General features: G+C 38.6%; 1 protein-coding gene across 14 annotated transcripts in view; it reads left to right on the top strand.

The window, feature by feature from the left end:
* EPB41L2 (erythrocyte membrane protein band 4.1 like 2) overlaps positions 1-23,817 on the top strand; it is a 229,245-nt gene that overhangs the window by 95,498 nt on the left and 109,930 nt on the right. For all 14 annotated transcript variants that reach the window (XM_037844854.1, XM_037844858.1, XM_037844861.1 and 11 more), the window contains exons 2-3: positions 2,239-2,708; positions 3,505-3,720. In XM_037844854.1, coding sequence (XP_037700782.1) covers positions 2,253-2,708; positions 3,505-3,720 — 672 coding nt within the window. In that variant the 5' untranslated portion in view covers positions 2,239-2,252. The remainder of the gene's footprint in view (positions 1-2,238; positions 2,709-3,504; positions 3,721-23,817) is intronic.

The raw sequence follows: 23,817 nt of genomic DNA on the forward strand, positions 1-23,817 counted from the left end.
CCTTCTCTTGGGCTCCAGGCTCTTAGGGGAGATGAACAGCAACAAGTGATTGTGGGCGTCGGCGTGTTGTTCTGTGTGCCCTCTGTTCAGTCGTCACTGTAGGAGATGAAAACAAGTTTTTGTCAGACCTAGGAAATAACCAAATTGGGACTGTCCTTACTTTGTCTATATTACTTAGATTTAATTGTTATTTGTTAACAGTTTTATTGGTTTCTTTCTATCTCAGTGTTCAAATCAAAGCCTCCCTCCGTCCCCTCCACCATTTTTGAAGTTTAGAGTAGCATACTTTTTCATTTGGTGAGTCTTGGTTCAACAATGGGTTGAGCTCTGTTGGTAGAAATCAGAGGCCTTCTCTTATTGCTTGTGGGCTCAGCAGAAGATGGGGGACACTCGGCAGGAACCACCCTCTGCTCCTGTTCCTGGTGCAGAGACTTTGTGAAACCGCAAGGGCTCTGCCTGTGGACCTGATTCTCTCAAAATTTTAAGGAAACATCTGGAACCCCCAAAAATAGCTTGAACCCCTTCCTTGGACTTCTTTATATGAATATGTAGACTTGTGTGTCTGTTCTGCTTTGTTTCCTCTAGTACTCTGATTACAGCCCAGTGTTTTAAGTAAGATAGTAGTCTCTGGTAGGTAGTTTAGGCCAGTGATGGAGACAGCCACTTTGGAATTTACCTCCTTTTTAAACATAAGGAAAAAGAATGGTTTTCATGTAACGCGGCTCCTTACCTAAGCAGTACTGATCCTCTATTGATGATGGTTTTCTGCTTGGTTGAGTGTTAAATGATGCATGCCTTTTCTCATGGAGCGGTTACAATAATGAACACTTTTATCAACCCAGATGGAGCATGCCAACATGGTAATCGTGTCAAAACCACATGCTTGCCTAATGGGCTGACTGTTCACAGCAGTGTTCTTTTGATTGATGATGAGTAGAAAGGTTTTTACTTAACATGTTATATAACTATACTAATGATGGATTTTAGGAGATTGTAATTAATGATTAGTGGAATGAGTATTGCTAGAGTTTGGGACATCTTAGTTCTGGTTTTGGCTTTGCCCATCTGGTTTTGTGATTTCAGGAAAATCTAGTCTTTCTGAGCCTCCGTTTCCTTGTTTGTAAAATAAAGTGAGGGTTTTAGACTAGATGATTTAACAGTACTCATTTACTAAATATTTGTTGGGGACCTCATATGTGCCAGGCTAGATGGTGGGGACATAGCAGTGAATAAAACAAAGATCCTAACCTTCGTGGGCTTTCATTTTAGTGGGAGTGTTTGCATTCCAGTGTGGGAGCTTCCATTTAGTGGGAGTTGAAAGACTTGTCCACATCTGAACCTTTGACAGTTATAGGCACTATAATTATGGTAAGTGGGTATGCTCTAATCACGCTTTGTAGATGGTGGTAGTTTGTTCAAGAAAACCATTTTATCAGCAAAGAAGGTAGTGTTTAGTTTTGAGCTCTGTTGGTCTCTTGAAACTATTTTAAGAATATGCTTATTTACATACTTATATTCACTCTTATAGTTGGGTATTCACAACCCAGTTAGTCATCTCTGTAACTTCATTTGGATGGGCAACGCTAATCAGCTCTGAGGTTCTTAAAACTCAAATGTGTCATGAATACAGTGTTGATCAGTGACTACTTTGGGGGGCTTAACTCTGGTTTAGCTGTGCCCTCTGTCCCTGTATTAGCAGCTTGTCGTCAATTTCAGTCCATCAGCTCACTTGTGAGTACTGGTCAAATAATGCCTCCAAATAGGCTATTCTTTTTAGGGGGGAGCTCATATAAGTTACTTATTGGGGGTTGGGCAGAGTTAAAATAGTGATTCACAGAATTCATTCATGTTGTTTAGTCATTTTCAAAGATTGTCATGAATCTTTAACGGAATTGGATTATTCTTCTGACAGGTATTGTTTATGGCTAATTGAAACCAAATAAAAACACTCACTCTTTCTAGGACCCCTGGTAATTTTTAGTTCTCTCCTTACAGAATCAGATTTAATCCTGCTGTGATGCTAGGTTTGGTTCTTTGATTCTGGTAGAGAATTCTGAAACATAAAGAGTGGCAATCAGCATTTTCTCTTGTGCTGTGAGCCTCCTTTCTCGTCTTGCGTGTTTTCCCATCATCTTTCTGGTGTTGCCTTTCTCACCCTTCTTTATCCCTGCCCCATGCCTCCAAACTGAAATTGGAAGAATTTGTAAAACACCATTTTTGCTTTTGTTTTGTTTGCAGCATAAGCTGTGATCATGACTACGGAAGTAGGCTCCGCGTCTGAGGTGAAGAAGGAGTCTGACCAGTTGGAAGCAGATGCAACCAAGGAGAAACCTAAAGAAGCAGCAGAAAATCAGCAGAATTCGTCATCTGATCCAGAGGAAGAAAAGGGTTCACAGTCACCTCCTGTAGCTGAAAGCCAAAGTGGTGCACGCCGCCAGAAGAGAGAGAAGGAGCCCTCTGAGAGCAGGGGTATTTCTCGATTCATACCGCCATGGCTTAAGAAACAAAAGTCCTATAACTTAGTAGTGGCCAAAGATGGAGGTGATAAAAAAGAGCCCACCCAAGCTGTGGTGGAAGGACAGATCTCAGATAAAGAGGGATCTCTTCAAGACGATGGGAAACAGGCCAAGGGTGATGGTGAAGAAACAGTTGCGATTAAGGTTGACATCAAGGAGGAAAAGCCTTCAGTGAGCAGTGTTGAGACACAGGTATGCTTGGGAAGTGATTATCTAGAAATGAAAGCCTAATGGCATAATCACATAAGGAAAAGGATTTGCTTGCTTTTGAATCATTTCCAGATTTTCTTGTATTGAAATGCTCTTTTGGCTTAATGTGTCTGGAATATGGGGCTTGGTCCTCCCCTGTCACCTCCTCCCCCATTATTTCTCTTTTCTTTCTGTCTTCTGTCTTTCTGTCTCCCTCTTCTCTCTCTTTCCTCCCTCCCCTCCACTTCTTTCTCTTCCTCCAAAATAATAAAAACAAAAGCAAAAAAATCGATATATGCAAAATAATAATAAAAAAAAAGTCTGTTCCTTTTAAAGCTCTCAGAATCCTCTACCTCTCCCTTTAAACTGGGTGTTTTTGTACCTCTTCAATTTTGTTTTTGTATTCAGTGAGTAGTAAGAAGTAGAATTGTGTATGTGCTGTTTGGTTGCTTGAAGAAGCTTAGGTTTTGCTGTGGTATATGAGATTTTAATTGGAAATTTTATTGTTTGAAAAAGATGTTAATTGTGGTTGCCGGAGGTAGTTTCTTTTGCTCATGTAATGACAAAATAACCAAATCAGCAAAATGAGAAAGTGGGCGGGTGAGTTGGGGGAGGGGAGATGTGGGGACACATCCTTCTTTCAGTGCCTTTGTCTAGCACAATTTTGAAGTCTTTTAAAATCTTAAACTTACACTGGTTGTAATAATGATCATATTTCTTATCAGAGATCTTCCTTTTAATATATTGTCTTCTGCAGATTGGTTAACTTTAGTACAAATTTGATATTTTTCCTCAACAGCCTGCTGAAGAAGAGAGTAAGGAGAGGGAAAAGGAGAAGGTAAAGGAAATGCAGGAAGACAAACCAGAAGGAGAAGCAGCGAAAAGGGAGACCAAGGAAGTGCAGACCAATGAGCTAAAAGCAGAGAAGGCGTCTCAGAGAGCCACCAAGAAGACCAAAACTGTCCAGTGCAGAGTGACCCTCCTGGATGGCACCGAGCACAGTTGTGACGTGGAGGTGAGAGATTGCTGAGTAGAGAGCTAACGTGGTGTGTGGCGTGAAAGCAAAAGTACAGGTGGCCCCCATTTGTGGCATGGTACAGTGAATGTATATCTGAGATTTACTAAGTTTCTAAAAGCGAGTTTGTTACAGATTTTCATTTAAACAAAAAAAAAGAAGACGAAAACATAAGAAGAGAGTCAACATTTGTGTCACAGTGATTTCCTGACCCTTAAGGATAGGCAGGGCAGATAGATATTCAGCCAAACTAGCTCACTCATTTGGTTTCATTCAATTAAAAAACACCCATGATTTGCAAAACATTTAATTTACTAGCATTAATACTCATAGAAGCCATTTTTTTTTTTTATTTTTTAAGGCATCCAACAACACAATTTTACGTTTATCCAAAAAATATATATATATTTTTTTGCTTTTCACCAGTAAGTTACTTCATTTACATGACATATGCTAGTAGCTAATGTTAAATGAGGAGCTTTGAATGGAGAATCTTGTTTAATTCTTATAAGAATCCTATACCGGGTAGGCAGTGTTATTGGGAGTCCCAGTGTTCTAGTGGGACCCGCTTGCCCAGGGTTTCCAGCCCAAGGTCTAGCTAGTGAGTGGCAGAGCCAGGATTCCAGCCGTGGGAGTTTGATTCTAGAGTTTGTGAACCTGACCACTGAATTAAACTGTTATCTGCTACACATGGGACTAATGGGTCTAATATGGTCTCTATACAATGGCCTTTTCTTTGGTCTTCAGATCTATTAAATATTAAAAACATTTTTTTCTTAATTCCTTGCATTCTTTCTGATTACAAATAGAAGTTACACTTTAACAATGAAAGTATTCAGCTTGGTAAAGACATCTCATGTCTATCTTCTTGCACAATAGTTTATTATGTATTTGCATATGCGTTATATTGCAAGATGCTGAGGGAACTAAGATGAAGAAATCATGGTCCTTTACTTTATCTTTGTAGTAAAGTTCCTGTTAAAATATCCAAGTAATCTTTGCTTCAGTCGTGTAGCTAAAAGTAGAAGTCTTAGGAGCTGCCAGAGTTACAGAGTAGGCTTGGGACTGTGACTCAGAGGAAAGAACGTCGTCTTTAACACCAGATAGCACTGGATTTGGATCGTGTCCCTGCTGCTTTCCACCTTTTACCTTGGGCATCAATTTATCTATGAATACTGGAGGGTAATCCACTTAGCTGATATGTTACAGGGATTAAATAAACAGCACATGCTGGAACCAGTTTAGCCAAGTTGTTCTTTATTGATAACAGCCCAGGTCAGGCAGCACAAAACACATTCAAATTGTTGAAGATGTGCCTTTTGGGGTGTGTGTTTGCACGTGTAGAGCATGCTGCTCCCCTTCTATTTACATAGGGTTTGCTCTAAGTTGTCGGGCTCCCTTCGTTTCACTTCTGGCTACCAAGCCACTGAGGCTAAATTCCATTGAGGGCTGGAGCTGTGGGGAGCTGTTTACTGAGAGGCAAAGAAACTTAGATTTCTCACAATCTTTAGAAAACATTATTTTAAATTTGTGGGCCTTCTAAATTGGGGTGACCTGTATGTATCGCAAAGCCTTAGTTACCCTGCACTGGAGTCTAGCATGGAATAGGTGATACACTTTGTTTTCCTTCCTCTTTCTTTCACATCTTTAAGTAATTTTGATTTTGTGGTAAGGTTTTATGTGTCTCAAGAGTAGTTTTCTAATTTGCCTGTTTTCTAACGTACTTGAAAATGAAGTTTTCTATTTTTCCATTTGAGGATAGAGAGAATGGCAAAACAGGATTAAAAATCCTTAAAGCTTTCTTTTCTTCCTCTGTCCGTTTTAACAGTCCCTTCTTGTCCCTTCTGAGCAAGGGTGGGAGCTTGGGGGTGGGGAGACGAAGGGAGGGAGGGAAGGAGAGGGAGAGGGAGACAGAATGTTTCAGGGAACAATAAGGAAAAGAATAGAATAGTTTTCTGAACTTGTTTCAGTTACATTGTATCCAACCACATGTATCCAACCACATATCCCGTTTTTCTTACCTATCCTGGGAGTCAGGGAGTCTAGATTTTGAGAACCAACTTTGATGATAGCTTGTTATGTGACCTTGAGTCGTTTACTCAAGCTCTGTGGGCCTCAGTTTCTTCATCTGTAGAATAATTGTAGAATTACTTAGATGATCTAGAAGGTCCCTTTTATCTCTGAAGTTCTTAAAATGACTACATCCCAAAGTTGACCAGCTTATTTTATGGTTTAAATCTATTTTTGTTCACTATCATTCTTTAAATATAGGCATACTTCAGAGATAGTGCAGGTTCAGTTGCAGAGCATTGCAATGAAGTGAATATCGCAATGAAGCTGTTTACATGAATCTTTTGGTTTCCCAGTGCATATAAAAGTTACGTTTACACTATACTGTAGTCTGTTATGTGCAAAAGCATTGTCTTTAAAAAACAATGTACATATGAACAATGCACATGAAATGTGTTTCTTAAATAATAAGACATAAAAGTTGAGATTCTTCCTTGATCCATGGGCTGCAGAATGAATGTTGTATTAGCAGGCATGAAAACAATATTAATCTTGTACATCTCCATCAAGCTCTTGGGTGACCAGGTGCATTGTCAATGAGCAGTAATATTTTGAAAGAAATCTTTTTTTTGAGCAGTGGGTCTCAACAATGGGCTTAAAATATTCAGTAAACCATTTCGTAAACAGATTTGCTGTCATTCAGGCTCTATTTTCCCATTTATAGAGCACAGGTAGAGTAGATTTAGCATAATTCTTAAGGGCCTTAGGATTTTCAGAATGGTTAATGAACAGTGGCTTCAACTTACACTCACCAGCTGCATTAGTCATCCTATTCTTTAATCCAGGCATTGACTTCTGTCTAGCTACGAAAGTTTTAGATGGCATCTTCTTCCAATGGAAGGCTTTTTCACCTACATTGAAAATCTGTTGTTTAGAGTAGCCATCTTTATCAATTATCTTAGGTATATCTTCTGCAGTTTCTACATCAGCACTTGCTGCTTCACCTTGCACTTCTGTGTTATGGAGATGGCGTCTTGAGTTAATCCTCATGAACCAACCTCTGCTAGCTTCAAACTTGTCTTTTACAGCTTTCTTACCTCTCTCAGCTTTCATAGAATTGAAGAGAGTTAGGGCCTTGCTCTGGATTAGGCTTTGGCTTATGGAAATGTTGTGGCTTGTCTGATCTTCTATCCCGACTACTAAAATTTTCTCCACATCAGCAATAAGACTGTTTTGCTTTCTTACCATTCATGTGTTCATTGGAGTAGCACTTTTAATTTCCTTCAAGAACTTTTCCTTTGCATTCACAACTTGGCTAACAGTTGATGCCTAGCTTTTGGCCTATCTCAGCTTTTGACATGCCTTTCTCATTAAGTTTAATCATTTCTAGCTTTTGATTTAAAGTGAGAGAAGTGTGACTCTACTTTTCACTTGAACACTTAGAGGCCATTGCGCATTTGTTAATTGGCCTGATTTCAATATTGTTGTGCCTCAGGCAGTAGGGAGGCCAAGGAGAGTGAAAGAGGGGGAACAACCACTCTGTTCAGCAGTTCAGAACAACAGTATTTATCGATTAAGCTCACCATCTTAAATGGGCTTTGTTCTTGGTTCCTAAAAACAATTACAGTGGCAGCAGCAAAGATGACTGATCACAGATCCCATAACACATATGATAATAATGCAAAAGTTTTGAAATACTGTGAGAATTTCCAAAATGTGCCTTAGACATAAAGTGAGCACATGCTGTTGGAAAAATGTTTCCTTGTACGAGAGTTTTAGATACAATTTTACTTCTTCAGTTGTCCGAGGTTTTGCCAAAGTGATCTCCAAAGTGGTTGTATCATTTTACATTCCCAGCAGCAACCACTGAGTTTAATTTTTCCACTGTCATCAACGTTTATTGTTACCAGATTTTGTCCAATCATATGGGTATGAAATACCATCTCAGTATTTTAATTTGCATTTGTTTCATCACTATAAACTTGCAGTAGTTTATGCTGCAGTAGTTTATACTGCAGTAACAAACAACTTGGCTTTTTGGTAATACTTGCTCGTGTTACATGTCCATGTTTTGGAGCAAGACTGAAGAGCCTGTACCTGGGGCATGATAGTCTCATGATAGAGGTAGACCATATTATGGCTCTTGAATCTTCTTGAAAGTGGTATATATCTCCTTCACTGCATGGTCAAATAAGTCACATGGTCAAGGCTGATGACAATAGGGCTGGGAAGTATTATCCTCTCACAGAAAGAGGGAAGTGAATTACTGAATATGTGGAAACAGTAGTACAATGTACAACTCATGAGGCTGAGAATTCTTTTAATAAGTTCTATTTAGGTTTCTAGGATTGCTCCAGGATTTTAAAAAATAGATACTCTTTATCAGATTAAGGCCATTCTTTTTCTGGTTTCTAATAGTTACTCATGAATAGGTGATAGATTTTATCAAACGCATTTTCTGCATTAGTTGTAAGAGGATCATATATTTTTCTAGTCTGTTAATGTGGTAATTTACATTTATGTTTTCTAATGTTAAACCATCTTTGAATTCCTGGTATAAACTCTACTTGATCATGATGATTCTGGATTCATTTTGGATTATTTTTATTTAGGATTTTTACTTGTATTACTTTTAATTTTTTTTTTTTCCTTATTATCCTTAATCAGGTTTTGGTACCTGGATTATATATTAACCTCATACAGTTGCTCCCCTCTTACTGTTTTCTGGAAAAACTTGGATAAATTAGGGGTTATAAATTGTCTTTTGGAGATCTGGTAGAACTTGCTTTCAAACTATTTTGGACTGGTGGCCTTTTGGTAGGGGGAGTGTAGGTGGTAGGTTTTTCCTTAACTCACTGATTCATTTTTCTTATTCTAATCTGTATTTTTTCTTGAGTCAGCTTTAGTAATTTTTTTCATGGAACCTGTATATTTAATCTAATTAAAATTTATTGGCTTGAAGTTGTTCATAATACTCTAATCTTGTACATTCAATTTTGATGTTTTTCATTTCTAATGTTACTTATGTGCCTTTTAATTTTTTCTTGATTGTCCTTGCTATAGATTTACTATTTTGTTTTCAAAGAAGCAACTTGGTTTTGTTTATCTTTTCTATTGTTTCTTTTCTATTTTGTAAAATTTTGTTTGTTTTTGTTCTCTCTCTTCTTTGGGATTCCTTAGTTCTTTTTCTAATTCTTAAGTTGGATATCTTAAAAACACACACACACTTTCATGGTTCCAATTTTCCCTTTAAGTGCCTCTTGTTGATTGCGCAGGCTTTGAAATGTAGTGCTTTCTTTGCCATTTAGTTCTTAATTTTTTTCATTCCTGTCTGTAATGTTTCTGACCTGAATTTCTTTATAGGTGTGATTTCAAATTCTGAATGTGTGTGTGTGTGTGTATGCATGTCTTGTGGGAATAAGGGGTTATTCTTATGTTCAGATTTCCAGTTTCATTCCTTTGTAGTCAGAGAATATGGTCTGTGTAATAGGGATTCTGTGTTATTTGTTGAGACTTACTTGGTAGCCCAATATGTAGTCAATTTTTATATGAGTTCTTTTTGTGTTTTGTATCCTTTCATTGGTAGGTACAGGTGTCCAGGTCTGTCCTCTTGGTCAGCTGTATTAATTATGTGGTTCATGTTGTCTATATCTCTAATAATTGTTTACCTGCTTGTATTATCAGTTATTAAGACAGATATTTTAAAATCTCTGATTGCTGATGTGATAATTTCTCTTTGTAATTCTGTAAAGTTTATGCTTTATAAAATTTGATACTATGTTATCAGATGCATGTCTCTGCAGAATTGTATGTTCTTGGATTATTTATTTCCTTCTTACCATTTTCTAGTACTTTAAATTTTATCTGAAATTAATATTACCACACCAGTTTATTTTTAGTTAGGATTTGTCTGAAATGTCTTTTAAAGTTTTTTTTACTTTTAAATATTGTGTCCTTATGTCTTTCTTGGAGGAGAGTTGCTTTTTAACCATTTGAGAATTCTGTTTTAACTGGTGAATTTAGGCCATTTCTTTCATATGGCTACTGGTATGTGTGGCTTTATTGTGCCATCTAATTTTGGGCTGTTACTTGAACTGTCTTTATTTCCTCCCTCAACTTTATTTTTGTGTGTGTGTGTGTGTTGCTGTTGTTGTTGTTGTTTTGTTTTTAAGAAATCATCCCTAAGTGTTTTACAGACACATTTGGTTTTACCCCCCTTTCCCCTTCTTGATTAGCATGCGTTTATTAGATGTCCAATCTCATTTTGGAGGGGTACATAATAAAGCAATTTGTTGTTTGTGTATCTGTTCACTTTTGTAGGATTTGCAAGTATTTTGTTGAGTATTTTTGCATCTGTATTCATTAGGGAGATTAGCCTGTAGTTTTCCTTTCTTGCAGGATCTTTATCTGGGTTTGGTATTAGAGTGATGTTGGCTTCATAAAATGAGGTAGGTAGTGGTCCATTTTCTTCAATTTTTTGAAAGAGTTTGCATAGGAATGGTGTCAGTTCTTTTTGGAAAGTTGAGTAAAATTCCTGTGAAGCCATCTGGAAACTTTTTGATGACTGATTGGATCTTTTTACTTGTGATTGGTTTGTTGAGGTCTTCTGTTTCTTTGATCAGTGTAGTTTGTTCATGTGTTTCCAGGAAATATCTGTTTCCTCTCAATTGTCTAGTTTGTTGGTGTACAGTTGTTCATAGTATCCTTTTATGATTTTTAAAATTTCTTCAGGATCCGCAGTAATGTCCCCCCTCTCATTTACTATTTTGTTTATTTGGGTCTTCTCTCTTTTTGCCTTTGCCAGTCTAGCTAAGGATTTATCAATTTTATCAACTTTATCAACTTTTGGTTTTATTTATTCTATTGTTTTTTTGTTCTCTGTATCATTTATTTCTGCTTTAATCCTTTTTATTTCTCCTACTTGCTTTAGGATTAGTTTTCTGATATTTTCTAGCTTCTTCAGTTGTTCCATTAGTTCTTTGATTTTAGCTCTTCTTTTTTAATGTATGCATTTAGAACTATAAATTTCCCCAATACCGCCTTTGCTGCATCCCATAAGTTTTGATATATTGTGTTCTCCTTTTTATTCGTCTTTAGATATTTAGAAAATTGCAATTTCTTCTTTGATCCACTGATTGTTTAGGAGTGTGTTGTTTAACATCCAGATATTTGTGAATGTTCTAGATCTTTGATGGTTATTGACTTCAAGTTGCATTCCATTGTGGTCAGAGCCTGTGCTTTGAGTAATTTGAATCTTTTAAAATTTATTGAGGCTTGTTTTATGCCCCAGCATATGCTCTATCCTGGAGAAAGTTCCATGAGCACTAGAGAAGAATGTATATCCTGGTAATTTGGGATGTAATGCTCTCTATATATGTCTGTTAAGTCTAATTTGTTTATCACATTGTTTATGTTCTCAGTTTCCTTAGTGGTCTTCTGTCTGGATGATCAGTCTATAGGAGAGAGTGTCATATTGAAGTCTCCCATGATTATTTTGGAAACATACGTTGCTTCCTTCAGTTTTGCCAATGTATGTCTCATGTACTCTGGAGCACCTTGATTTGGTGCCATAAGCATTTATGATTGTTATTTCTTCTTGGTGAATTGTCCCTTTTATTTTTATGTAGTGTCCTTTGTTTCCAGTGCATCCATGCATTTAAAGTCTATTTTATCTGAAATTAGTATTGCTACTCCTGCTTTCTTTTAGCTGTAGCTTGTGTGGAATATTTTTTTCCCATCCTTTCACTTCGAATCTCTATGTGTTGCAGGTCTAAAATGAGTCTCTTGTAAACAGCATATTGATGGTTCGTATTTTTTAATCCATTTTTCCAATCTATATATTTTAATTGGAAAGTTTTATTCATACACATTCATTGTTATCACTGTGAAGTCAGTTTTTGAACCAGCCATCTTATCCTTTGTTTTTTATTTGTCAGATCTGTTTTTTCCCTCTTTCTATTTCCTTTAAGTTACCCATACTAATACTCTTCAGTTCTGTGCCCTTCTCCAGACCTCTCTCTCCTTTTTTTCCTCAGCTGGTAGAGCTCCCTTTAGTATTTCTTGTAGGGGCAGGTCTCTTGTTAACAAATTCTCTCAGCATTTGTTTGTGAAAATTTTGACCTCTCCCTCAATTTTGCAGGAGAGCTTTGCTGGATAAAGAGGTTTTGGCTCACAGTTTTTCTCTTTCAGAATTTTAAATATGTCATACTACTGCCTTCTCGCCTCCATGGCACCCACTGAGTGGTCAGTACTTAGTCTTATGTTGTTTCTCTTGCATGTAGTGAATTGCTTCTCCCTTGCTGCTTGCAGAACTTTCTCCTTCTCTTCAGCATTTGATAATCTGATCAGAATATGTCTTGGAGTGGGTTTATTTGGATTTATTGTATTTGGAGTTCGTTGGGCATCTTTGATTTGCATATTTATGTCATTTACAAGGGTTGGGATGTTTTCCTCCAACAGTTTCTTCAAATACTCTTCCTAGCCCTTTACTTTTCTCTTCCACTTTTAGAACACCAGTGATTCTTATATTTGTGTACTTCATGTTGTCTATCATTTCCTTGAGACCCATTTCAAATTTTTTTTTTTTTTTACCATTCATTCTTTTGTTCTTTTGCATTCCATCACTTTGTCCTCAAGTTCACTGTCATTCCTCTGCCTCTTCAATCTCAAGAATATTTTTAATTTGATCAACAGTATCTTTTATTTCCTTAAGGTCTGCTATTTTTTAATTTACTCCTACAGATTCTTCTTTATGCTCTTCTGGGATCTTCTTCATGTCCTTTATATCCTGAGCCATGACATTGATGTTTGTGTGTACTTCTTTAATTAATTGCAAGTTCTGTGTCCCTTCTGGCTTTTTAATTTGGATGTTTGGGTTATCAGTATCTTCTGGTTTCTTCATATGCTTTATAATTTTCTATTGTTTTTGTCCTCTTGGCATTTGCTTATCCTGATAGGGTTCTTTTAGGATATGCAGGATTATTTGAACATTAATCTATAATTTGGCAGAGATATAGCTTAATGGCATGCACTTTCTCTGTCCTACCAGCAGATGGGGCTCTTTAGCCACCTATTACCCTCAAGCCAGTTCTCCCCAACTTCATCTGTGCACTGAGTGGGGGTCCAAACCATGTGGAAGTCCAATCAGTATACCAATTTTCCTTGTGCACTGGGGACTGACAGCCCTATGGGTGGGTGGGTGGGGGGGCGTGCCCTGTGCTGTTTGTCTGGGAGTCTGCTCCAGGACACAGTGGTCCCGGCTGTTCTTGGGGTTGCAGGTGGAGTCCTCTGGGGCTGCAGAGTTGTGTGTGTCACTTTCCAGCTCAGACGCCTCACAGTTTCTGTCTACCGTGTGCCACAAGTCCCTGGGATTGGGGAAGGGCTCCCAGTACTTACTATACTTATGTGCAGTGCCCCTGGCTCTAGGCTGTGCATACTGCGGGCTTCCATGGAAGAAGAGTGTATGCTGTCACAAGCCTGCCAAATCGAAATTCCCTCAAGGGAGCTGTCGGCTGTGAGGCTGTGAAGGGTCATCTCCCAGCCAGCTGCAAAAAATGGCTGCATGGGGCGTGGAAAGCTGCCCTTTCCCTGCTTGTCTGCCTGCTCCAACCTCCAGTCCTCAGCACAGGGGCTGTTGGCTGCGTGTCTGCAAAGCGTTGTCACCTGAGCCAAGTGCTGTGGCGTTGCCTGGTGTATGGAAGGCTGCTCCCCTCTGCTCTTGTCAGCTGGCTCCAACCGCCCGTTCCCCTGTGGTATTCTGGGCTGAACACTCACCAGTCTTAACCGCAGTCTCTCGGCCTCTCCAACTACGTACTCACTATGGGTGTAGAAGTCCCTGCCCAGCCGGTGGAGCCCTGGAACTGCTGCTCTGGAGCACTTTCTGTCCTTTATCTAGTGTTTTTCATGGAGGAGAATTATGCTCTGTTTCCTAATCCAGCATCTTCCCAGAAGTCTAAATCTTTGTTTTTATGACCTCCTTTCAATGTTTTAATTTACAGGCAGGGTATCTTTTCATTTAATTAATGGTTATTTAATATACAACCGTAAGAATGAACTATTGAGGGCACTAGATCATGAATAAGCTTGTAAAACACGTGTTGAGTGAGCTCTTTTTCTCCTTTCAGGTACAAAGCAAAAGGGAATTGTGTAGAGTTTAACGAAATTATCCCACAGCCAATTTTATCTAACAGGAGTTCACTTAAATTGTAAGCATTCGCCTTGTATCTGATCACAGTCCGTATTCAGCATTATATAATTGTTATGACAATGTGGAAGTTAGAAGTTGCATTCCTTTTAATTAATTTCCCTTTTATCCAAGTTTCATACCCATTTAGGTTCTGCTGTTGCTTGCTTAGGCTGGTGTTTATGGGTCTGCCCCTCTTCAGACCTGCTGGTATTCCGTCTTCAGAAGCAGAGCTCAGAGGACAGCAACCGTGGGGTTTCGCATGCTCAGGTTCCCTGATCTCATTTCTGACCTTAGACAGACTGGGTGATCGCTGACGCTGCTTATCTGATTTCTGTAGCTCTGTACAGGAAGTTGGCGTCTGAGGACTTTTTGGGGAAGTATGTTGTGTGAAACTGTGGCTAATAATGACCTTGCAAACCCTCAAGTATGGTGACTACAGTATGGGAAATAGAAACTTTAATTTGGTTAGGGAGAGTAGACGTATTTCCAGCTGTTTACTGGCCTGAAGTATTACAGGTATTATTTCTATCCATCCGTATTCCTTTCCCTCTTACACATTTTTTATGGCTTCCTGTTTCCCTGTGCTTTCTCTCAGCGGCCAGCCAGGCCTATTTCTGCTTCTGAATCTCAGGAATTAGACTCGGATGAAGAGGAATGCCCAGGGATCCAAGGCAGTGCCATTTAAAAAACTAATTGTTGTCTTTGAAGTCTTCGTTCTTTTGAGGAAAGAGTATATTCTAGTGTTAAGCGGATAAAAATGTTTTACACAGAAAAACTGCCATGATTCCCAGAAGTTGAAAATAATAAATTGGCATAATTATTGGACATCAGTGTATTTTAATGAATGCTGATAGTTGAAAAAATATATGGAAATGACTTGATTGCTGTTTTTGCCTTATGTAACAGTAGGTTTATTGTTAAGCCATGCATTAATTTTGGCTCAAGGCCTGGTCTTTGAGCATTTGTTTCAATCTTCCTAAATATTTTTTTTATTGTAGTTAGTGAAAATTAAAATTTACATTCTATACTTATTTATCATATATGAGTCATAAACTGAGATCTCAAATATTTTTTGATAAAAACCTTTACTTTTAGGATTATATTTTTTACTTAGCAAACTTTGTAATTTATTTCCAGTGTCTGATATGTTGATGTTTAACTCTTTGAGATATGTGAATGGTATGTGACAAGCTCCTTTGGCACCAGAGTTTAGTTATAAAGAATTTTAGAGAGTCTCCTGGATTCTAGATTCTGGGGACTTAGTTATAGTACTGGTGTGATACCACAGCTAAAGGATTTATACACTCAGTGTGCTAAAACAGTGGGGCTCTTTCCTCTAAGGAAAAATACAGTAATGTTTATATGAAGCCATGCATATAAAGTCAGGAGATCTCTGTTTACTTTTCTTTTGACTCTTTGGGAGTCTTGGGGAAGTCACTTCCTTTCTTTTCTTCTATTCTCAGATTGCAGAGTAAGAATGAAAATATTTGCTTCCTCTATTTCTAGGATGGAGCTGGTTTTACTACAGCTGATAAGTCTGTATATTTTTTTAAAGTCTGAAAATAAATGTGAACCTTCCTTCAAGACCTTGGAAGGCTGAGTGGATGTGCATTCTGAGTTAGAGTTGCTCACATTTTCCTCTGGCTTCTGAAAGTTGTTCCCACATGTAGACTTTGCCTGAGAATCGAGGCCATTGTTTCTGCTCACTGTGGGATGTGCGAAACAGGCTGTGAACAATGCCTTGGGAGTGTAGGCCTCTTCCTCGGGGTTCTGAGGGTACAAATATTATCGGAAAGTAGAATGTGTCAAGGTCTTCTTGCCTTTTTTTGTATAGAATACTGGACTCTGAAATCCCATTTGATATCATTGCTTTTGAGTGTGTTTTATTATTTACTTGGTTTGCTTATCTCCTTTTCTCCCCCCAGGCTGGTCTTTCAGAAAGCCTCTGGTTCTGACCCTTAGGAGGTTTACTAGTTAACTCATTTCAACTATCTACATGTTTGCAGAGGATCTGGCCCTCTGTAAAACCTCATAAAATAATGATAGATTTAAATATAATTTAGCAATTGGGAACAATTTGACTGGCAGAACTATATTCTGTGCAATTTAAAATTCCAGTGCCATGCCTCCTAGTAGTGGAGACCTTGGATTTCTTCTGGTCATACCATCTCTGCATTTTGCCTTCCCCATTCACATGATTCCTGTCTATCTTTTAATGTCATACTCATATCCAGCTCTCAGAGTTTGTCATTCTTACTTTGAACTTGATTACACCACTCATTTGGCAGTTAATCATGCACTGCTTTGTAGTGTTATGTTGAACAGCTGCTAAACTCTTGCATTGTTCGATTTTTCTCATGCTTACACTATTTTTTTTCACCTGTATTGTTAGTTCCTTGAGAAAAAACTCTCTTCTTTCCTAGCAGGACATTTACTTAAGTCTTTGCTACTCACAGAAGGTGATAGTTGATTGTTTCCCTTTACTTTTTTGTACATTTATAAAACTTTTTTTCTGCCTTATCTAAGCTAAATGGTTGCATTTGTTTGCGTTTCTAATTCTTCTCTCCAATTTGAAAAGAAAGATGTGAGTGTATATAAAATCTCCTCTGTCCCCCAACAGTCACTACATCTATCCATCCCTGCCTTGCTTGTTAAATGCTTAGAAAGAAAAGTTCAACTTCTTGTATTTTGAAATCCTTCAAGGGTTTAAATATATAAAAACAGTTTATTTTGAATATTTTCAAAGGACTGTGAAACTGTTCGGCTTGAGAGGGATGTGGAGGTGAGTGTGGAGTGATGTTGGCCCTTTAGGAGTTCTCCACCTGGAGGGGATTGCAGAGCCCCAGGTGCCAGGGAGTTCTGTGACTTACTTTGCAGCTCACACTGCTGGCTGGGTGGGCTAAGTCAGGAAGGAGAATATGATTAACATCTATTCCCTGCCTCTTATCCTCCTAAAACATCTCCTCTTTTCTTGTGCAAACCGAAGAATGATAGGGTTTTTATTTCTCAACATTCAAGAGATTCTACCACATGCTTTCCTCTCTCTGTCTTCAGTTTCAGTATCTCGGGAGTACCTTTTTTTGCTCCCATGTCAGTGGTATTTTAAAAGCTTTGAATTTGCCATGTGAAAGCAGCTTCTGGCTGTGAGCACCATCTTGACCCCATGGGAAGGCACCATCTGTCTCTTCTTGGCCCCTTTTCTGGCCTGCTGCCACGCAAGGGAAGGCCACGGGCACTCACCAAGGAAGTTGTTTCCCCTCCAACCAGGGGGTGGTGGTAGAACAGGAGCCAGATCTCTGAATTATTTTTCTGTTTTGGAATGAAGATTATCTCAGGGTTGAGTAGGGTTAGGGATGGTGGGAAAGATCATTCTCAGAATAAATTTTGTACTTTAAAATTTTTTTAGACGCATTTTTCTCACTCTAAAATATGTAAAGAATTGAAGTATTTTTAAACTCCTTATCAGGGTTCATCTAGTGAGATGACCCAAAAACTCATTTGTGGAACCCACTGTGGTCAGTATGCCTCTTCTCATTAACTGTTTATTTCCAGTCTCTTATCCTTACTATTGTCGTCTTTTGAGCAAATTAGAGAAGATGTTACTGGCATAGTTTTTATTTCTCAACTGTCAGGAAACCTTTGCAGCAAATGTTCCCCTCCCTGACCTCATCCCCTCCCCAATCCCCCAACCTCCTGTGAAAATATGTGCTGGGCAAAAGGGGGACAGGGATTTGAGCCTCCCGTCTGTACCTGTGAGTGTTTAATTCACCTCATGGGAGCTGGAGCCTGGGCCGTTCCTTTCATCCATCTCCTCAGTAGATTGCATACTCTGTGGCCCAGTACAAACATGGGCAGAATTTATCATTTGTATTTACAGCTCTATAATACAATATGTTAACATTTGGAGCTTGTAGAAATTGAATACAGTATAACATTACAATAAAATTTAGTCTATAAAAAGCACTGATTACTCAGAAAAAGAATTTATTCATGCAAGGTGGCTAAATGATTAAAGCACTGATAATGATCTATCAGCTTGCTATTTTAGTAGTGGTTTGTTTATGCTCTGTGGCAGTGTTACATATTGACTATCTGAATCATCTGTTAGAAAAATTATGATTAGGAGTGTAACCCCTAATCGTAATTACATTTTTAAAAGACTCTCATTATTCTGGAGAGGCACCTCATGACAGAAGCTCCATCTTATGTATTAAATGAACTGCGTCTTGTAATTTTGTGCTTTTTTTCCTGAAGATGTCATTTTAACCTGTTTTGACATTGAACCTGATTTTGTACATCAGTCTAGTCATTCACATAGAGTGGAAACAATCTGAGTCTTATCATGACCTATTTGTTTTATTCATTGATGTCTCCTTCCATATTTCTGTCAGCAGTTTAAAGTGGATCAAATAGGAATGTTCTCACAGGCTGTTCTTCTGTAGCACAGAAACCCTGTATGAATCAAATGTCAAAATTCATTCTATGCTAAAATTGCTTACAGGGAATGTGCTAGCCTACAGAAGTTTGCTGCTTAGGGTTTTTGAAATGTTTCAGTGGTAATGGTGCTTAGCAGCTTTAAAAAAGGGTCCTTTAAAAGAATGAGTGTGCCCCTCTGGCTGGAAGTTTGATACCAGCCTCTCACTTATCTAAAAGTTGTAGTCACTTTTCTGTCTCTTTTTAAGAGGTTATACTTCTTCACTGACGTATGCCAAGTCTTGCTCTTTAAAAAGCAAAACAAAACAAAACCTCCAAAATGAACTTGGATTTTCAGTCCTTAAAAATTATTTTAATGACTGGGTTGCTGATTTACCTTAGTGATGGTATATAATTTTTAGGAAAAATGGAAACTTAAGGAAATCAGATTTGCACAGAATTTTAAAAACTCGGTCTAGAGGTAGTAGTCTTAAATATGTCTTGCGTATTCAGAAATATTTTTTGTTCAAACTATTAGTTTGGTTCCTACCTGTGCTAAGAAGAAAGAAAAGTAATGAGGCATTTATTATCCTTAGTTGTTTATGATGCTTTAAGAAATAAGCTTAACATAAGAAACAGCAGTATACATAAGTGAATATTAACCGATAAAGTACAGTTTATGGTTTAGATAACTGATTTAAAGGTACAGAAGTGGCAAGCCTTTATGGGCTGGAGTGGGTAAATGAGTCTTCATTGAAGAGAGGAACCTCTTGTATTTTGAAGAATGATATATTGAGAAAAACCGTGCAACATTCAGCCTATTACATTTTTCATTTGGATATGGTAAGATAGTAAAAGCCAATGGAGACATTTGGGGTTAGAAGAAAAGGTTTTAATGCCTGTTTCCTTATATGTGAATAATGTAATAAAATATGCATTAAGCTTTTGTTAAAAGCAAGCCACAATTTGCTTGGCAAACATTGTCCATTTTGGCCCCAGATTTCCTTAGCTTGGCTTTAACTATGGGTCGTCCCCCACCTTGCGATACCAGTGTATTGTTGGGTTCAGATGATTTAGCTTCTACTAAATCTTAGGGAGAAATGGGTCCCCATCACTGGGGATCTATTGTAAGTGCATGTAAGAGCAAATTGTAAGTGCATGGTCTGTACGTCTACCTTCTTCAGTCTGTTTTCAGGCTTCCAAAATTTGGTCTCGATTCTATTCCTTTTCTCTTTTCTTTTGTGTTGGGGAGAAACAAATGCATGTGTCCATGTGTGTGCACCCATGTGCACACATACACGCCCATATTTTTTACATTTTAGAATAGCTTTTCTGTAGGGAGCAAAGCTAAATGTGTGTGCTCAATCTGCCATTTTTAATTGGAAGTTTGCCTTCTAGGTCTCTTTTCTTAGCAAATTTTGGGTAAAAAGCTTGTTTAATTATTAGGTTGAAATAAAGCAGACCCTCCCCCTGAATATAGCATTTGTTGAAGTTGCCGATAAGCTTTCTAAATGTCTTTTGTAGAAAGATGTTTAATTGGTCGTGATGGTCTTTGTAGCATTTGTTTTCACAAAGTTCAGTCCTTTCTTGCAGGTGCTTTTCATTCGTTTACATTCTGTTGTTTCCTTGTTTCCTGCAGGCATCTTGAGAATCCATTATATTTTGCATACGTGTTTAATTGGGCAGTGTGTTCAGTGGGTCATGGTAGATGAAGGGATGAAATGTTGCATGTTATTCTACTTAAAATATGTATGCAAATAATAGGTACAATTCACCTGTTATCCACCTTGTTTGGGTAAGAGCTTGTGACTTTGTCCATCAAACTGAACCAAGCATCGGTGATACTGTTGAAAAATTAGTCTCCTCTGACTCCTGTTTAAACTGCTCGCTACAAAGAACGAATTCATTTCCATATCTGTGATTGGGTTTCAGAACTCATTTCCCAACAGTAAGAATCTGTTTTGGATATGGTAACTAAGGTAAGCATCAGATGTTAACATTTCTATAAAGTTCTCTAATTTGTAGAATGTTTCTGTTATCATCTCATTTCATCTCACAGGAACTGGTGGAGGAATGGTGGGCTGTTAAGCTGAAGGCACTACATTGGTACCCGAGTTCTCAAATTTAAAGTGCTCCTCATTTCAACATGTTAATGTTTTGAAAACTGGGTGTATCTTACTGTATATGTCAAAAAGGAACTTGATTCCTGTTTTCCCCCACTCTCTTTGCAAAGTCTTTCATTAATTTGAGGAGATAATTACAATAGTTGAGATTTGAAGAGATGCTCACAGTGCTGATGTAGAATAGTACGATGCCCAGGCAGGGCGTGGTGGAGTTTCCACCGTGCAGGGTCTGTTCCTCAGCTTGGGGCATGGACAGACCTTCACTTACCATGCCTGTCGGGCAGGCAGAGGTAAACTGGCCCTTGCTGACAAGTCCTGGAAGTAGAGACCTTAGAATGCCAGGTAAAGAATTTGCAGTGAGAGAGAATACCAGGAAGAATGAAGCATTTACATTGATTGGTCAGTCAGTTGTATCTTTCATAATAAGAGAGTCATCAAATGATGGCCGATAATAATTAGAAGATGTCTTTTTGAGCATGAAATTCAAAACATGGTGTATTGTATCATCATAGTTAACTGGTGTTTTCAACCCACTATGACTTGATCCAAAGCCAGTGTGGAGGATGAATCCATCCCCCTGCCAGGAGGTCAGGAATGGGTGTGCTTTTAGGTCAGTTGCCCTTCTTCCAAGTGATACTAGGACATATTGATAAGTTCAAGCCTTTTGTTGTCCCCACCCTCTTTCTGCCCTGACCCTTTCTTCTCTCCCTCTACCATTGTTTCATATATTTTAGACATTAGTTCCTGGGTCTCTACTTCGGTTACCCAAATTCTGTTGGAAACCTTATTATGGGCTTCAGTGTTAGTATTTATATATTTGGGGTGTATATTGACCTAATAGGCTTGGGGATGAGGTTTGAGGTTGAAAAGGGGAATGATTGGTCTGAAAACCCATTTGCCATCTAAAAATATCATTTCTGTTGGTAAAGACTCCAAATTCCAAATAGATGCCACATGTCTTTGGCAGAAACTGCATTTTGTGACAATAATACAGGAGGGCTTTGAGTTGACCATCTGAATATGTGAATCCATAGTACCGAGAGGCACTATAAAGGAATTTTCCAGCTTATGAACAGGTCTACAGGTTATAAATCAATAAAAGGTTTTATTTGGAAAATATGTCTCCCCGTAGAAACAGTGCATAAACAATGGTTGGATTTCCAGGTCAGTTTGTAAAAGTTTAGACACTGTTTTGAACCGAAGACAGAACTTCTATCCCATTTTCCTAACACAGGCCCAAAGTTTAAAATCTTCCTGTTTTTTTTTTTTTTTCCATATTATTTTCCTGTTTCTTGGTGTCTTTCTTCTTTAGACTTTACTGCTCCTAGTCCCATGATGTTATCTACTCCTTTGTGGTATTATAATACAAAAATGTTCTGTGCTTTCTATCTCCTTTTTTCTCCCTCTAGAACCAGAATTCTTAGCTGCTCAAATGCAGCAGCTTTGAGTAAATGCATGGATGCATTGCCTTCTAAGAATGTTTGCATTGTTAAAGACGATGCCGTTTTATTCCAAAGAATCATAATTGGTAGCTCTTCACTAGTGAAGGCAAGGGAAGTGAAGAAACGAAGGCGGTTTGCGAGGTGGGTACAGGGCTGGCTCTGGTGTCTTTGGGTCTCAGGTGGGTACTTCGCAGATAAGGTGGCCTTTTGGGGAGACTTGCCTCAGGGCCTGGCTCACTGAAACCTTCCTGACTTATGCCTTTCCCTACTTCTGAATCCGCGTGTTTCTCTCTGATACATCATATCCACCACCACCCCATATAGTTGTATTAGTTTATGTGTAGTTGTGTCTTAAGTAGAAAGCAAGGCCTTAAAAATTCACTCAGCTGCCACCCCATGGTGAACAAAGAAAACCTTTTGTCATTTTCTGTTTTGTTTTACTGTAATTTGTTGATCATTGCCATGGTTTAGAACTATATGTACCCCCAGAAAATCATGTTCTTAAAGCTAATCCACTCCTGTGGGTGTCAACCTATTGTTAAGTATGACCTTTTGATGAGGTTACTTCAGTTAAAGTGTGGCCCAGGATGGGTTTTATTTCTCTTACTGGAGTCCTCTATAAGAGAAAGAAATTCAGAGAGAGAGAGAAAACCACAGAAGCAAGAAGCTGAAGTCAGTGAAACCCTGACAAGGAGAGAGAGACCAGTAGTGCCTGCCTTGTGTCTTGCCCTGTGGCAGAGGGGACCAGATCGCTGGCAGCTGGTCTTCAGGCAGAAAACATTGTCTTGCCGATGCCTTGATTTGGACATTTTCATGGCCTCAAAACTGTAAGCTTGTAAGCTAATAAATTCCCATTGTTAAAGCCAACCCATTTCATGGTGTCTGCTTCAAGCAGCCTAGGAAACCAAAACAGTCATCTGCCAGGAATGAAGAACTTTTACTTGGAAAAATGTCAAGCTGAATGGAAACACTGTTGCCTCAAACAGAAAAGTGTTTAAACACTGAAATATCTCAAAATGAAATGTGTTTTTTTCTCAGATTGCTCAGAAGTTGCTCATCGTCAAATTCGAGAATCAGAAATTCAGGTGGGAGGTCTAAGAGAGCTGTTGTTGCTGGGGAACTCAGCAAGACCCTTCTGTTGTACCTGATCCTGTTCCTGTTTTACAGCCCCAATAAAGCAAATGCTTAAGTGATTAAGATTATTCTGCATTACAATAATAGACTTACACTTAGGTCAGTTGTTAAATAATACTTCAAACGCTCCTGGCTGGGGTACGAATGGGGCCTGTTTTGTGATAAGATATGTGGTCAGACGTCGGTCCCATTTTTTTCCACCTGGTGATTTCTTTCTCAAAGATAGGATCAAATATAGTTGTCACTAAAGATCATCCGATACATTTTATTTTACTGGGCCATGTGAATCAGTCACTCTTTAAGGATTTTAGGTGAAAAATTGAGGGATTGATGTATTATTTCATGGTCCTGGTTTTTGAAAAGTGTGAAAGACGAGTCCACTTCATGAATGTGACTTAGCCAGATGGAAAACTGAAAGCCGGATGGACTTGGAGGGAGAGGGCAGATCGTCTCTACTCTGGGAGAGGGAGAGGAGCTATTTGCTGGCATTGCTAACAACCTTGCTTTATCATCAAAATCCCTGAGTACGATTTTAAAACTACAGATGGCCACGTGCCACCTTTGAAGTTTCCGATTCAGTGGGTTTCATGTGGGGCCGGAGCATCTGTGCAGCCAGAACTAAGAACGGCATCGAGAGGCAGGGGTACACTGCCCCGGCAGAGCATCTGCTCCCCATGGATAGGGTGAATTCATCCGTCACCTTCTGGCTGAAATAATATTATGACTGGTGGGGAATTTTTCCATAGTGATATGGGGGTGAGTGGAGTAGAGACCCTACAACAAGACTGCA

Source organism: Choloepus didactylus, chromosome 7, assembly GCF_015220235.1.
Source record: "Choloepus didactylus isolate mChoDid1 chromosome 7, mChoDid1.pri, whole genome shotgun sequence".
In the NCBI taxonomy this organism is placed as follows: Eukaryota; Metazoa; Chordata; class Mammalia; order Pilosa; family Megalonychidae; genus Choloepus; species Choloepus didactylus.